The 14098-nt window shown below is 33.7% G+C and overlaps 1 protein-coding gene across 5 annotated transcripts in view; it reads left to right on the plus strand.

The window, feature by feature from the left end:
- The window catches only part of LOC128228166 (anoctamin-4-like), a 50982-nt gene that overhangs the window by 22463 nt on the left and 14421 nt on the right, over positions 1-14098 (plus strand). For all 5 annotated transcript variants that reach the window (XR_008259894.1, XM_052939322.1, XM_052939321.1 and 2 more), the window contains exons 6-20: positions 315-455; positions 987-1311; positions 1811-1867; positions 2116-2210; positions 2531-2652; positions 2942-3031; positions 4813-4968; positions 6041-6077; positions 6253-6362; positions 6737-6888; positions 7165-7336; positions 7612-7741; positions 8729-8862; positions 9155-9235; positions 9847-9932. Coding sequence is in view for 4 of the 5 variants with exons in the window: in XM_052939322.1 (XP_052795282.1) it covers positions 315-455; positions 987-1311; positions 1811-1867; positions 2116-2210; positions 2531-2652; positions 2942-3031; positions 4813-4968; positions 6041-6077; positions 6253-6362; positions 6737-6888; positions 7165-7336; positions 7612-7741; positions 8729-8862; positions 9155-9235; positions 9847-9932 (1888 nt within the window). In the remaining variant the exon portion in view is untranslated. The remainder of the gene's footprint in view (positions 1-314; positions 456-986; positions 1312-1810; positions 1868-2115; positions 2211-2530; positions 2653-2941; positions 3032-4812; positions 4969-6040; positions 6078-6252; positions 6363-6736; positions 6889-7164; positions 7337-7611; positions 7742-8728; positions 8863-9154; positions 9236-9846; positions 9933-14098) is intronic.

Here is a 14098-nt window from a genome sequence, read left to right on the forward strand (position 1 = left end):
TACTTATTCGGTAGGGAACTACCCTCCTACCCAATATAATATATGGAGACCAAACTTACGAAAAACATTCAGATAAAGACTGCTTGCTTATGTGTATGTGTGTACAATTCAAAATGCTATAGGAATGCCAGGCTGTATATGTTAGTGAATCTACATTTACATAGATATAATGAAACAATTCTAACCAAGGACTGTAAAGTTGGCTGCCTTGTTTATGAAAAATACCATGTTATTTTGCCCCCATTCCAGATTCTCTAAGAAATGCATTTAATTACAGCACAAGCCCAACACACAATTTTACTCATTCATTCCAGAGAAGGATCATAAGACTCACCTGATGGATTTTGAGGAGAATATACAGGTGGTGGAAGACTGTATTGCCGACTTCTGTGCCTGCTGCCCATGCTACGGACGCAACACAGACAACCCAGAAAACATTATACTCTCAAAGATGGGTATTTATTCCAACAAGGAAAGCACTAGCCCCCTCCCCCACTTGACACAAGGGAATGTTTTGTCTGGCTTTATCCTTGTCCTTGACAATAGGTCACAAGTCAAGGTCATGGTGACTTTTTCCAAATTTGTTTGGGATGCTTTTGTTTTTTATCAATTACTTTTGAGCAACTTGATGTAGAGTCATCAAACTTGGTATGCACATTGGTCAGTAGATGACCCAAATTGATTGGGGTATTTAGGTAAAAGTCATAGTGACCATTCCTAACAAATTGATTGGCGCTTACACTTACAGACGACATATCTTTTTTGCGGAATTCTATTTATTATAACTACTATAATAATAATCAAGACTTCTAAAATGTTGAAATGTCAATCGGTCCAGGCCCGTCGACTTTTCCATCCTCCCCAAAACGATCTACTTGTAAAAGTTTTTTGGATGTTTACTTGGTCTTTCTGGCATAAAAGTATTGTAAAATAGCAAATATTGATACACTACACTTTAATTTCCAGTAAACTCTTTCATTCCTTAGGTCTCCCTTACCTTCTGATGAAGGAAGTCTACACTGATGCCTATATTCTTCATGAAGACTCCAAACTGAGCAAGGTCAATGAGGTCAAAAATGAGGACATTCCTGAGCGCAAAGATGATATGAAGGATGATCTTGTTGAGGACCCCCGTAAAAAGTTAGATGAAACCTGGTGCTCCTTCTGGAAATGGCAGCCAACTTGGAAGATACGCAACTACTATGGCGAGAAGATTGCCTTCTATTTTGCCTGGATTGGACTGCTGATGACGTCACTATGGTTTCCTATGTTCTTTGGAATGGCATGTTTTGGATATGGGTTGTCACTAAGGTATGCCACAATTATAAAAGTCAATCCAGGGTTGTCTATCTTCATACTTGCCATTGATTTATTACCTGCAGTCAGTTTGAGAGGTTTTCAAATACAACTTTATGCAGAAAACTTATTATTATAAGTGAATGTTTCGAAAGCTTTATCTATTATCATTGTTATAACCAATGTATTTTGTCACCTGTACATACTATGTCCTGTGCTATTGGATATCATTACCACCTATTGTCAATTTTGAAATGCTGTTTATCATAATGCATGTAGTTGTCATTTGATTGATATTTGTATGAAGTACAGATTTTTAGACCTTTATTTAATATTTTACTGACATCTTATTAGTTTATTGTGCCATAATGATATCATTTTCTCTTGTAGCTTAAAGTTTGATCAAGTTAATGAAATCTTGTGTATATAATTACATTGAATACTTCACACATCACTGTTTACATTTTGCCTGCTTGTTCACCTTTTTGAAGTAAAATCTCTTTTACTCTTTCAGTTTAGAAAGGCAAGCTAACCAGCCAGCTTTAAATGAAAGTCTCCCGGCCCAAGATCTGTAAGTGCACTGCCAAATAGGACATTAAAAATTAACTTAGCATTCATAAGAGTGTTTGATCAATAAATATTTTATTATTGTATATTTGTCTTCCATAAGAATAGTTTAGGCATTATTGATTTTGGTTACCATATTTGGTTGCTTGTCAGTATTGAAGATAAATAATTTGCTAATGAATATAAAATAATATATACCATATGAGATGACATATAGAATTGTTACTTAGGTTCCACTAATGTATTTTTCAGAATCAAACTAAGAGTGGGTCAGTTGTATGATGCTATCAGTGGTTCGTTTGACAACAACGTAACTCCATTCTTCGCACTCGTCATATGCCTGTGGGGTAGGTACCGGTATATTTATTAGGTAAATAACACGTCTTTTAAACCTTTGAGCTGAGCTGAATGATTAAACACCTTTTTGAATTTAAATGTGATGCATGTTTATTAGGCATAATTATTGAAACAATTTGTTTTGATGTCATTTCATCAAATATGTAAATTATTTATATATTTCAATCAAGCTGTGAATTTCTCCCAACACATTTAAACAGACTATATAAAGAAAATTCATATCAACAATACATGTAATTGAACCAATGTCAAATGGTGTTATGAATAATAAATTTCATTACCAAAGTAAATCAGAATGTTCATCCCTCAGGTACAATATTTCTGGAGTTCTGGAAACGGCACAATGCACGGCTAGCGTATGAGTGGGACGTTGATCAGTTTGAAATGAACGAACCAGACCGGCCAGAGTTCTTCGGAACAAAATTGAAAAAGGTAATCTGATACTGTTTGTGTGTGTTGATGAATATTGGATAATGCTTTTACAATACCTGTGCAACTAATGTTGCAAGAACAGGCTGAGTCATAAATATTCCTTGAAGTAAGATTTAGTAAAAATCAATGGCAAGCAGATAACACGCTTTTTATAGTGCTTGGTATGAAGGGAAAACTTTATGAGATAATGCATCCTCTAATTTTGTAATTTTGTAATATTAATGGCAGAATTATGTTTTAGCAAATTACTTTATTGTAAAATCTTACTTCATTCTTTTCCCACCATTAGGATCCAGTAACACAAGAGGCCAACTGGTTTTATCCATTCAAGCGGCAACTTATCAAGTTTACCATTTCAGCTTCAGCACTTCTGTTTATGGTAAGCTTCTTTTTAATCCTAGTCCGTAATGGTTTATTACTCATTGTTATTATACTGGAGTCACACTGTGGTCGGTCAGTCAGACAGTCTGTTGCAATTTTCCTTGTCTGGATCATAACTTAAACACTTTTGGATGGAATTCATTAAAATTTCATATAATGGCAAAGCACAATGAGAGGAAGTGCAGTGTACAAGAACCATAACTCTTTTTAGGGTATTACAGAGTTATTGCCCTTTGTTACTTTTTCTTGTCAAAATCATAACTTTAAAATAACAGGATGAAATTTAATAAAAAACTTCATACAATGGAAGAGCACAAAGAGATAGAATGAACAATAACTGTAACTCTTTTTTAGCAAATTAGAGTCAGAGTTAATGCCTTACTTTGTTTTCAAAATTATGTCAAATAACAAGCAAACTACTGGATGGAATTTATTAAAACTTTATAAAAAAATGAAGCACAATGAAAGAAGGTGCAGTGAACTAGAATTATAACTCTATTTTTCTAACTACAGAGTTATTGTCCGTTGTAATTTTTTCTTGTCTGAAGCATAACTATTTTTTAAACTACTGGATGGAAGTTTATAAATGTACATACATGGTAAAGCACAATGAAAAGAAGTGCATTGTATGAGAAATGTAACTCTGTCTTCACTTTTACAGAGTTATTGCTCTTTGATATTTGTCTACAGCATAACTTCTAAATTACTCAATGGATTTTAATAAATCAAAATACAGTAAAACTGCGGTCGTTCGAACAAGTGGTCGTTAGAGAACCGGTGGTCCCTTGAGGTCGGAGCTTGGTCCCCAACATTTTTCCTACTATTTTCATATAAAATATACCTACGCTGCATCAAAACCTAAAAATGTCAAGGAGTCGAGCAAAATAGTCGGTCCAAAGTACACAAATCATGCACAAAACCTTATGGCTCCCTCGAGGTCATAATTTTACACTTTTCCTGAACGCATGTTCCAAAATAAACAAACAATTGCTAGGTGTTAAAATTTTCGTAAGTTCTAAAAATTGCAATGACAGTTGAATGCAATTTCATAAGGTGTGAAAAACTATTTATCACTGTTTACGCATGACCGATTGTTGTTGATAAGGGCATTTGAGAAGATAATTATGAGAAGTTAATTGTGAGAAATGTAAATGAGTAATAAAAATACAAATAAAAACTACCATATAGATCAAACATCGTAATCTAACAGGCTGGAAAATTGAAATTTGGGTCGTTCAAAACATCGGTTCCCTCGAGGTTTTGGCTCAGTCCCCGGCATCCTCGAGCGATCTCAGTTTTACTGTACTTCGGTTGAGCTTGATAAGTAAAAATGCAGTTTGATTGCATTTCATGGACATTTCTAGTGCATTTTTGTTATTTCTCTTCATCCAATTTTTGTTCTCAGGTTAACTGGAAACATTTTGACATTTATAGTTTGCCATGTTAGGTTGTACTCAGCAGAAGATTAGATAACTTTATGTCCTTAATTTTGAAAAAGACAATTTAAAACTGAACAAAAAATATAACACAGTCCACAGCATTGTCATTTTTAGGTGGGATTTCAAGATATTTCACAGCATTTGGGGGCACATTCCGTCCTAGCTCTAGTCTATATTATCATTCACAGGACAGAAAAGAATATTGAAAGAGGGTCTGCGACAAGCTAAGAGGCTTTTTAATGAGTAACTGTCATACACATTTAACAACAGAACAATCATAGTCAATTTTCGATACACGAAAGTAACAGCAATTTGTTTTAACTTCCTGATTTCTCTGCAGATAATGCTGGTGTTTGTGAGCCTAGCAGCAGTGGTTGTTTATCGAGTGATCATCAGTGTGGACTACTGTAGCGGAATGTCAGCCATTTCCTGTCTCTTGACCAGCTCCCTGTTGTCTGCTGTCCTCAATGCCATCTCCATCATCATACTCGGCAAGGTTAGTATACCATGATTCTAGCAAGTCTAATATTTGTGTTACGGTACTTGACCCTTTGACACATAAACTATGCTCTTTATCTGACAATTTTATTTAGTACCATTTACGATCATGTGAAATAGTAATGCCTGCTGACCCCATATTATTTTGAAGCTATCATAAAATGACGATTTTGAATGCTTTCATGGCTAAAAAAATGTTTGGAATATTGTTTTTAGTATAATTTTAACATGCTCTGAGCTCTCTCAACTCCTCCTAAACTGCTTTGACAATTTCAGTTAAACTTCTCAGGGATGATCCTTGGGTAGGGCCCTTTTAAAAACTTATAAATGATTTATATGCAGAATTGTGGTTGCCATGGCAACCGAAAGTGACAAAAGTCTTTAGCCCTAAAGCTTAGATATTTGGTATGTAACATTGTCTAGTGTTCCTCAGGTAATCTTTGAAAATCTTCATGTCTGAAACCCCTAGACCCAGACCTTTGATAATTGGTATGCAGTTTCATATGATATCTCTCTACTAAGTTTGTGCACATGTTACCTATTTAGTTATCTAAGAAAATGTTGTTGTTTAAAACTACAAGCTCGGGACCTTTTATATTCAGTAAGTAACACCAGTTTATTGGGTTATTTTTATGTATTAATCAATTATTAAATGGTTAAATAATCAAAATAATCATATTCTGACTGTTATTTTTCATAGTATAGTTGCACTGAAAGCTAAATTAAATAAAATTGAAGTATTAAAAGGGAGGTTAAAAGACTATTGACTTTTTTAATTCCAAAATACTTTCATCACAATTATTTTAAAAACAGGAGCTTTTTTTTCATTTGAAATTTCATTGGAAAAGATTCAGTATTTCTCCAGTTATCTGTGAAAAAGTACGGAGCCCCCATTTTACGGTCCAGGAGCCTATCATGGCATTCTTGTTAGAATCATTTGCAATTTTAAACAGATAAGCTAAAGCAATATATTTACTTTTTAGTGTTGAATTCACAACTCTTTCACTGCCATTTTTGATTGCCATGTGAAGTAACATGCCTATGTACCTTGTGTTTTCACAATTTTTTAGGTATATGATTGGGTGGCTATGCAGTTGACATTGTGGGGTAAGTTTGTTTCTATGGAAACCTTCACAGACATTTTGCTGTTATTATCTTAATATTTTGGCAGTTTTATATTTCCAGAAACCAGAACAGAGTTTTTCAAGGATTATTAAAAAAGTTGAATAATTTAATGAAACATTTCACCTTTAATGTAAATTTTATGTTTTAAATGTTTCAGAAAACCACCGCACACAAACCCAGTTTGACGATGCCCTCATCATAAAGTTGTTTGCTTTCTCATTTGCAAATAGTTACTCATCATGTTTCTACATTGCATTTGTACGAGGGGTAAGTAGTTACTGACCGAGTTATTGTTATGAAGAGCAAGTGGTTTTGTTCTCTTCTGACTTTGTTTTTAGATCCTCTGTTTTGTTGTGGTATATGATAACCTATTTAAAAAACAAACTGTCCAACACATTAATGGGAAAAGTAGTAAAAATGTTGGCTATATTTCAGTGCTTTATGTTTAATAAGTCCCTTCGCTCTTTGGCAAAATATATCTGTGGAATCGTGCCTCCCTGGCAACTGATAAAAAGTACAAGTTGTAATATTTGCAGAGTTTTATATTGTCCTCTGACTCTGGTGTTCCTGCTTGTAGGAGCAAGCCACAATACTTTTACTTGCCTTTTCATCAAACTTTTATAATATTTTTTCTTTTTTAGAGAATTGATGGTGGAGTATTTGGGCTGGGCCCAGAGTACAATGACGCATGTGAGGGTGAGTCAGCAAGCTGTATGTCCCAGCTATCGTTCCAGGTTCTTGTTCTGATGCTTGCGAAACCCATCCCTCGCTTCCTCATAGACATTGTACTCCCGTGAGTTTGTTATTTCTTTGAATTAACATTTATGGTAATATTCATTCAGATTTTAGTATATGTTTGATGTAAACCGTGCAAAAAAATAATTTATGCAATATTTCTGCTTAATATCTGCAATTAAATATTAACTATAAAATTAATATCTGGAAAAGTGTCCATAATACTACTTTTCAAATTTAGGTTGAAATTCAGATATGTACAATAGAAATATAGAAGTCACTCGATTAAAAGCAGCATCTCATTATCTTTTTTTCTATTTAACCATCCCTGCAGATTTGTCAAAAGATTGTGGCGAAAATGGCGCTGCTGTAGAAATCAGGTGAAAGATAATGTTGAAATTACTCGAACTCAAGCCTTCCTGTACAAGGAACGGTTCAAGCCGGCAATTGCTGATTTCACACTTACGGAATATACCGAGAAAGTGATCATCTATGGATTTCTTTGTGTGAGTTGTCTTTTGTTCAGTCTATACACTATAGAATGATATTTGAACTACCTTTGATTGATAGGATTGATACAGTATCCTCTTTTTATCATTTAGTTTCCATAATTGTATAGCGTAACATTTTTGGTTGTTTAATTGCTATTTGAAAAAAGTAAAACTTCAGTTTTGCAATCTTTTAACAGATAATCAGTTATGTGAAACAGAAGTGTTTGGCTTTAACATTCATTATGTTAAAATTTCAGGCTAATCATGTGTTACATATTTTCTCATTGCAGTTATTTGCTGCAGCATTTCCCCTTGCTCCACTGGTGGCGTTACTTGTATTATTCATTGACAAGTATATCGACGCCAAACGTCTTCTCTGGCTCAATAGAAGACCTGTTGCATTCATTGCTCAAGATATTGGTTTGTACCATTCATTGCTCAAGATATTGGTTTGTACCATTCATTGCTCAAGATATTGGTTTGTTTTTTGTTCCATAAACTCATATTAAAATAGAAATATCTTGTTTCATTGTTCTGGATAAATGTAAATATCATGTTTCACTTTAGTTCAAGAAGAGCATGTTATTAAGATAAAAATTATATACAGTTAATACAATAGACAGTTTCAACTTTGGTAGCCAATTGTCTGTTTTTGTCACAGTCAGGTCAACTGTGCATTAATTAGCAGTTTCACAGAGCTATATGTTATAATATATTAATTTGATTATTCATTTATTCTCTGATCTCTCAGGACAATCCCATGAATTAATCTGATTCAAATATTTAAGGCCCTCATAGTTGATTTATCCCGATATATTTTTATTACTCCATTTCCAATGCCATTCAAGTTACAAATATGTTTCATCATGGCCTTATGGAGTGGGCCGCAATTATGGTCATGGTAGTTGTGCATCTAACATAGAAGACTATGTAGATATACTAGTGTTGGGAATCGGTTCCAGTTTGACTATTCTATAGATAATCGATTCCACTCAAGTAATCCATTATCGATAGTACAATTGGTTTTTGACAATACCTGATTTGTAGTTTTATTCTTGTACAATAACTCGTAAACCTATGCTATGCTATGTTATGTGTTTGTTTGAACTTATTTAGTGTTGTTGTTGCTTTTGGCCATATTGTTAATGATAACAACTGAACACTTCCGATTGAATAAACAAACTTAATGGAGAAAATTGGCGGAAATTAACCGAACGCAAGTAATGAGAGGAAAGAAGAAAAACAAGTGGTTGAATCGATAATCGATTATGACCAAATAAAATCAATTGCCACCAATTTCAGGCCCAAGAAATCAATTTTCAATTAAAATCGATCATCGGAATATCACTATATCGATACAGAAGAAGGAAACTCAATCTCACAGAACTTTCCCTTGAACCATTTCAGGTATGTGGTACAGCATTTTGAACTTTGTCAACCTGGTCAGCGTGATATCCAATGGTTTTCTTATCGCGTTTGGCTCAAGTTGGGGGCTCAGTTACAGTCCATACACTCGCCTCTGGATTGTTATTGGCTTTGAGGTAAGTGAAAGACTTATAGTGATTTGGATAGCTTGTATATTGGTCTTAATATAATTTCTGATATGTTTCCTACAATGGTTTGTTATTGACTATGAGTATCTTGATTTAAGTGGATATTTTTTTACCAAAAGGAGTTGTATTTAATATAACTACTATATTCTATAGGATGAAGTTAAAGCTTTAAACTAGTAATGCAAAATGCACATAAAACAACAACTTTAACACACGTACTTGTTTGTCAACTTGCAAGTATCTTACATTTTTCATATTAAAAATCTTACCTTTTTTTCAGCACATAGTGTTTGCGCTCAAGTTTTTCCTAGCCTACCTCATTCCTGATGTGCCAAAAGATGTCCGCCTGGCTATCCGCAGGGTAAGCCAGATTGCGCTTAAATTTCCTCTTCACATTTAATTACATTATTAAGGACAACCTTAAAAAGATGTCCGCCTAGCTAACCGCAGGGTAAACCAGATTGCGCTTAAATTTCCTCTTTACATTTATTCACGTTATTAAGGGCAACTTTAAAAAAAAAAAATATATATATAAATTCTTAAATTTGTTTAGAAAATCCCAAGTGATTGCAATGCAGAGTAATTATTTTGGTTTGTTTAATAAAAAAAGAAAGAAAACAAAATGATCATTAATTTTAATGATTACTCCTTTGTCATCCTGCAACCAATTGTATTACACTGGTTAAATCTTTGGTTTGGTCAAAGTTAGCCACAATGTTTATTGATTTTGATAGGTCAATATTTATCCAATAATTACTTTTAACCAATGAGATCATTAAGATGTGCAAACTAGCCAAAAGATAACCGGTGGGCAGATTATCAAGGTTTTATACAATTGGCTGCGGATGGTTTGTTTTATGTTGAAGTCATTTTGGAGGATCTTTTACCAATGCAGTTGAGTTGGATTTGTGACTCCTTAATATTACTGTAAGCAACATATATAATTTCAATGAGTTTATCTCTACCCCACAGGAGAAATACCAAGTAGCAAAGCTGTTTGAGGACAAGGGTCGACCTATGGACTACAGGGAGCTTATCCCCTCTGTCCAGCCAGACAAGTATGGCTAAGTTTTTTAATGGGAAACGTAGTGCACAGTGTACCTTAGTTGTAAAAAATCTCCTGAATTGATAATAAAACAAGTGGCACTTGACTTGCATTTTATGATAAATTTTGCATAAAAGCTTCACCTGTATGTCAAATAAGTATTAATGAGGGTTTGAAGTCAATCTGTTTCAGTTTACAGTGTGTTAATGCAGATGTGTAGAACTTTTTAATGGAAGCTTGACTTACCTGAGTTACAGTAATCAACTTCATGAAAGGAGACTTTTATCTGAATGATATTGGCTGATATATAGAAATTGAAGGTTTATTAGATTGTGCGCTTAAACATCTTTAGCTTATGCTTATAGCTTCCATTTTTCTTCTTTCAAGATATTGGTCTCTGATTTTATTTATTTTCTAACTAAAAAAGATTATAAGTATCTTCCATGGCTGAGAGTGTAAGATAGGTTCATTCCCACCCGAGCGTAGGGTGTTTTGCGGAAACAAGGTTAACCGAGTTTCCGCAAAACACCCTGCGTGAGGGTCGGGATGAACCACTCTTACACGATACTATGGTAGATGCTTTTTCTCCCACCTCAGTTAAACAAAATTAAGTAAAAATGAATTTTTTTGCTGGAACTCTTTTGTGCTTAGTGAAAATAATTGCGTACGGATATGCGACAATTCGTGGTTGTCATGGATATTCGCGCAGTGATTCAGAGTATGTAAATGGTCTGATCGGTCTTTAAATAGTTCTAAGAAGAGTGAAGCATTATTTCTTGAAAGGTGCGTGAAAACTGTTTTCTGGTGACATTTGAAGCGAGAAATAATTAACTAGTGTTCTAAATATTGCCAAGACAAGGTTTCCATGATGCGCTACAGAAAACAGTCTTCAATAAGGGAGGTAATTACAATGTGGTGACTATTAAAAGAAGTTCCATACGGGCATTTTATCTTCGCCCGTGGGCAAGATAAGAATTTCTAGCATGGTTAAATTAATGGATCTACTTATCTGAGGTGGGAGAAAATGTAAGACAGCTAGTAACATAATTTAGTTAGAAAAAAATGTCGCAAATCTGTTATTTTTCTTGTGCTTAATAGAGAATTATTTGGCACTGAAAGCCAAATGGATGACTATCGTTCTCTCAACGATGATAACTACGCCAGGTTTGTCTCCGTCCAGTCTGTATATGTAATCCACATCATCATGACTTGTCACTCTTCCACTGTCACTATGGACATATCTAGTCACAAAATATGTCATTAATCCTCATTTTGCAAACAAATGATCTTAATCTGTCCATTGACCGATACACTGAGTTGTTCCTTTTGTTAAACCTTCACATCATTTAACAAATTAAAAAATACACTGTAGGAAAGAAGTTATGCTTTGGCCCATTACCAATGTCATTCTGATGTTCATTATATCATTCAATTAACTCTTCAAGTATTCAAAAGAATAATAAGAATTATATTTCATCTTTTTCACATTCTTTTTGAGTTATTTTATTGTAAAAATTTAAATGGAACCCGGCCCTTATCTTAGCCGATCTACCATTTGCAATACAGACCAAGTTACCACCATCATAGACAGGAACATATAATTATAAGCAATTAAAATGCTTGTCTTCGGATCTATTCAGACACATTATATATGATGTGTTTGGTACATTGTGTTTCTATCTATGTTTTTCATTGAACTAAATAAATCTATTTATGGTGATGCCAATCAATCTCAAGATGGCATAGAGAAACTATTCATCACAATTTGAGTTTATATTGCTTGAAAGTCATCATCATCATCTTTGATTTCAGTGAAACGAAAATGAATCAGTAAGTGGTGTCATCAATAATGTTCATATATATATATTTATATAATGTCTTTAAGTTGTCATTGATGTTTTTCAATGAAAATGTGACATTGTTTCACAGTACTCTACTTCATCATGACCATTGGTATACACTGACATTCTGACTATCTTCTTTCAGCTGTTCACTTTATACAATGCATGCTCACATTCCACTGTTTTCCTACCCTGTTTCATTCAACTGACATTTTTCACTATGACCTGAATCCCCTACTTTAATACTGATTATTTTTTTATTTATTATTCTGTTTCACAATAAAATCTTGTTGAGCTGTTTCTGTTCATTGTCTTAAACTAATGCTAGGGTGCACCAGTCACATTTTCCAGTTTCTTCTTGTACAACAACTCATTACTTGCAATCCCAATATTTGTATGAATACTCTTTAAGAACTTACGGACTAAATTATGCGAAGATTAACGGTATATGATTGAATTAGTTTTGGGCATTACGTAAGCATTTACTTGATTATGAATTTCATTGGTAGGCAAACAAGAGTTCAACCCTCAGTACCCAAACAAAAACTTATCCAGCAGGCATTTATTGTAAGAATATGATATGACTTGTATGTATTACATCAAGAAATAACCTCAGGCCACATTTCTGAAGTCCTTCCCACATTCTCAGGAAAACAGTGTTCACTTAAAAAAAAACACCAGCACATTCAATATCTCTACTGAGTTTCATTTCCCCCTTTTCATTTTCTTTTTTCTTACATAAATATTGAATTTAAATTTAATGCCAATTATAATTCATGACATACATTCATACAAAAATGGAATGTTTGTAAGATTCTGTTGTAAAAGAACATAGCTATGGTAAAGTCCTTTGTTGTCATGTCTTAGATATTTTTTCTATGTTTTTAGCAAATTGAAACAACATACAAGTGCAAAGACCAGTTGGTTTAAAGAGCTCTTTTTAACAGAATTTTTAGTTTATTTATCTGATATTTTTTTTTTTCATTTTCTTGTAGGATTATTAACTTTTTATTCGAAGGTTAGGCAGATTATCTGAATGGATTTAATAATGGGGTCTGAATACAGCATAACGACTTGAGGTATATCTTCTAATGAAAGGTTCAGAATAAAATGTCACAACATTTCAGAGGTATATCTTCTTATAATGCGGTCTGAACATAACATAATGGCATAAGGTATATCTTCTTATTTAGGGGTCAGAATTTAGCATAACGACATGAGGTATATCTTCTATTGAAGAGATGGGAATTTAGCATTACGACATAAGGTATATCTTCTACTGAAGCTACTATCAGCTAATAATGGGGTCTGAATATAGCGTAACAATATAAGGTATATCAACTAATAATGGGGTCTGAATATAGCGTAACGATATAAGGTATATCAACTAATAATGGGGTCCGAATATAGCGTAACGATATAAGGTATATCAGATAATAATGGGGTCTCAATATAGCGTAACAATATAATGTATATCAGCTAATAATGGGGTCTGAATGTAGCGTAACGATATAAGGTATATCAACTAATAATTGGGTCTGAATATAGCGTAACGATATAAGGTATATCAACTAATAATGGGGTCCGAATATAGCGTAACGATATAATGTATATCAGCTAATAATGGGGTCCGAATATAGCGTAACGATATAAGGTATATCAACTAATAATGGGGTCCGAATATAGCGTAACGATATAAGGTATATCAACTAATAATGGGGTCCGAATATAGCGTAACGATATAAGGTATATCAACTAATAATGGGGTCCGAATATAGCGTAACGATATAAGGTATATCAACTAATAATGGGGTCCGAATATAGCGTAACAATATAAGGTATATCAACTAATAATTGGGTCTGAATATAGCGTAACGATATAAGGTATATCAACTAATAATGGGGTCCGAATGTAGCGTAACGATATAAGGTATATCAACTAATAATGGGGTCCGAATGTAGCGTAACGATATAAGGTATATCAACTAATAATGGGGTCCGAATATAGCGTAACAATATAAGGTATATCAACTAATAATGGGGTCCGAATATAGCGTAACGATATAAGGTATATCAACTAATAATGGGGTCCGAATATAGCGTAACGATATAAGGTATATCAACTAATAATGGGGTCCGAATATAGCGTAACGATATAAGGTATATCAACGAATAATGGGGTCCGAATATAGCGTAACAATATAAGGTATATCAGCTAATAATGGGGTCCGAATATAGCGTAACAATATAAGGTATATCAACTAATAATGGGGTCCGAATGTAGCGTAACGATATAAGGTATATCAACTAATAATGGGGTCCGAATGTAGCGTAACGA

Source organism: Mya arenaria, chromosome 3 (genome assembly GCF_026914265.1).
Source record: "Mya arenaria isolate MELC-2E11 chromosome 3, ASM2691426v1".
NCBI classification, from domain to species: Eukaryota; Metazoa; Mollusca; class Bivalvia; order Myida; family Myidae; genus Mya; species Mya arenaria.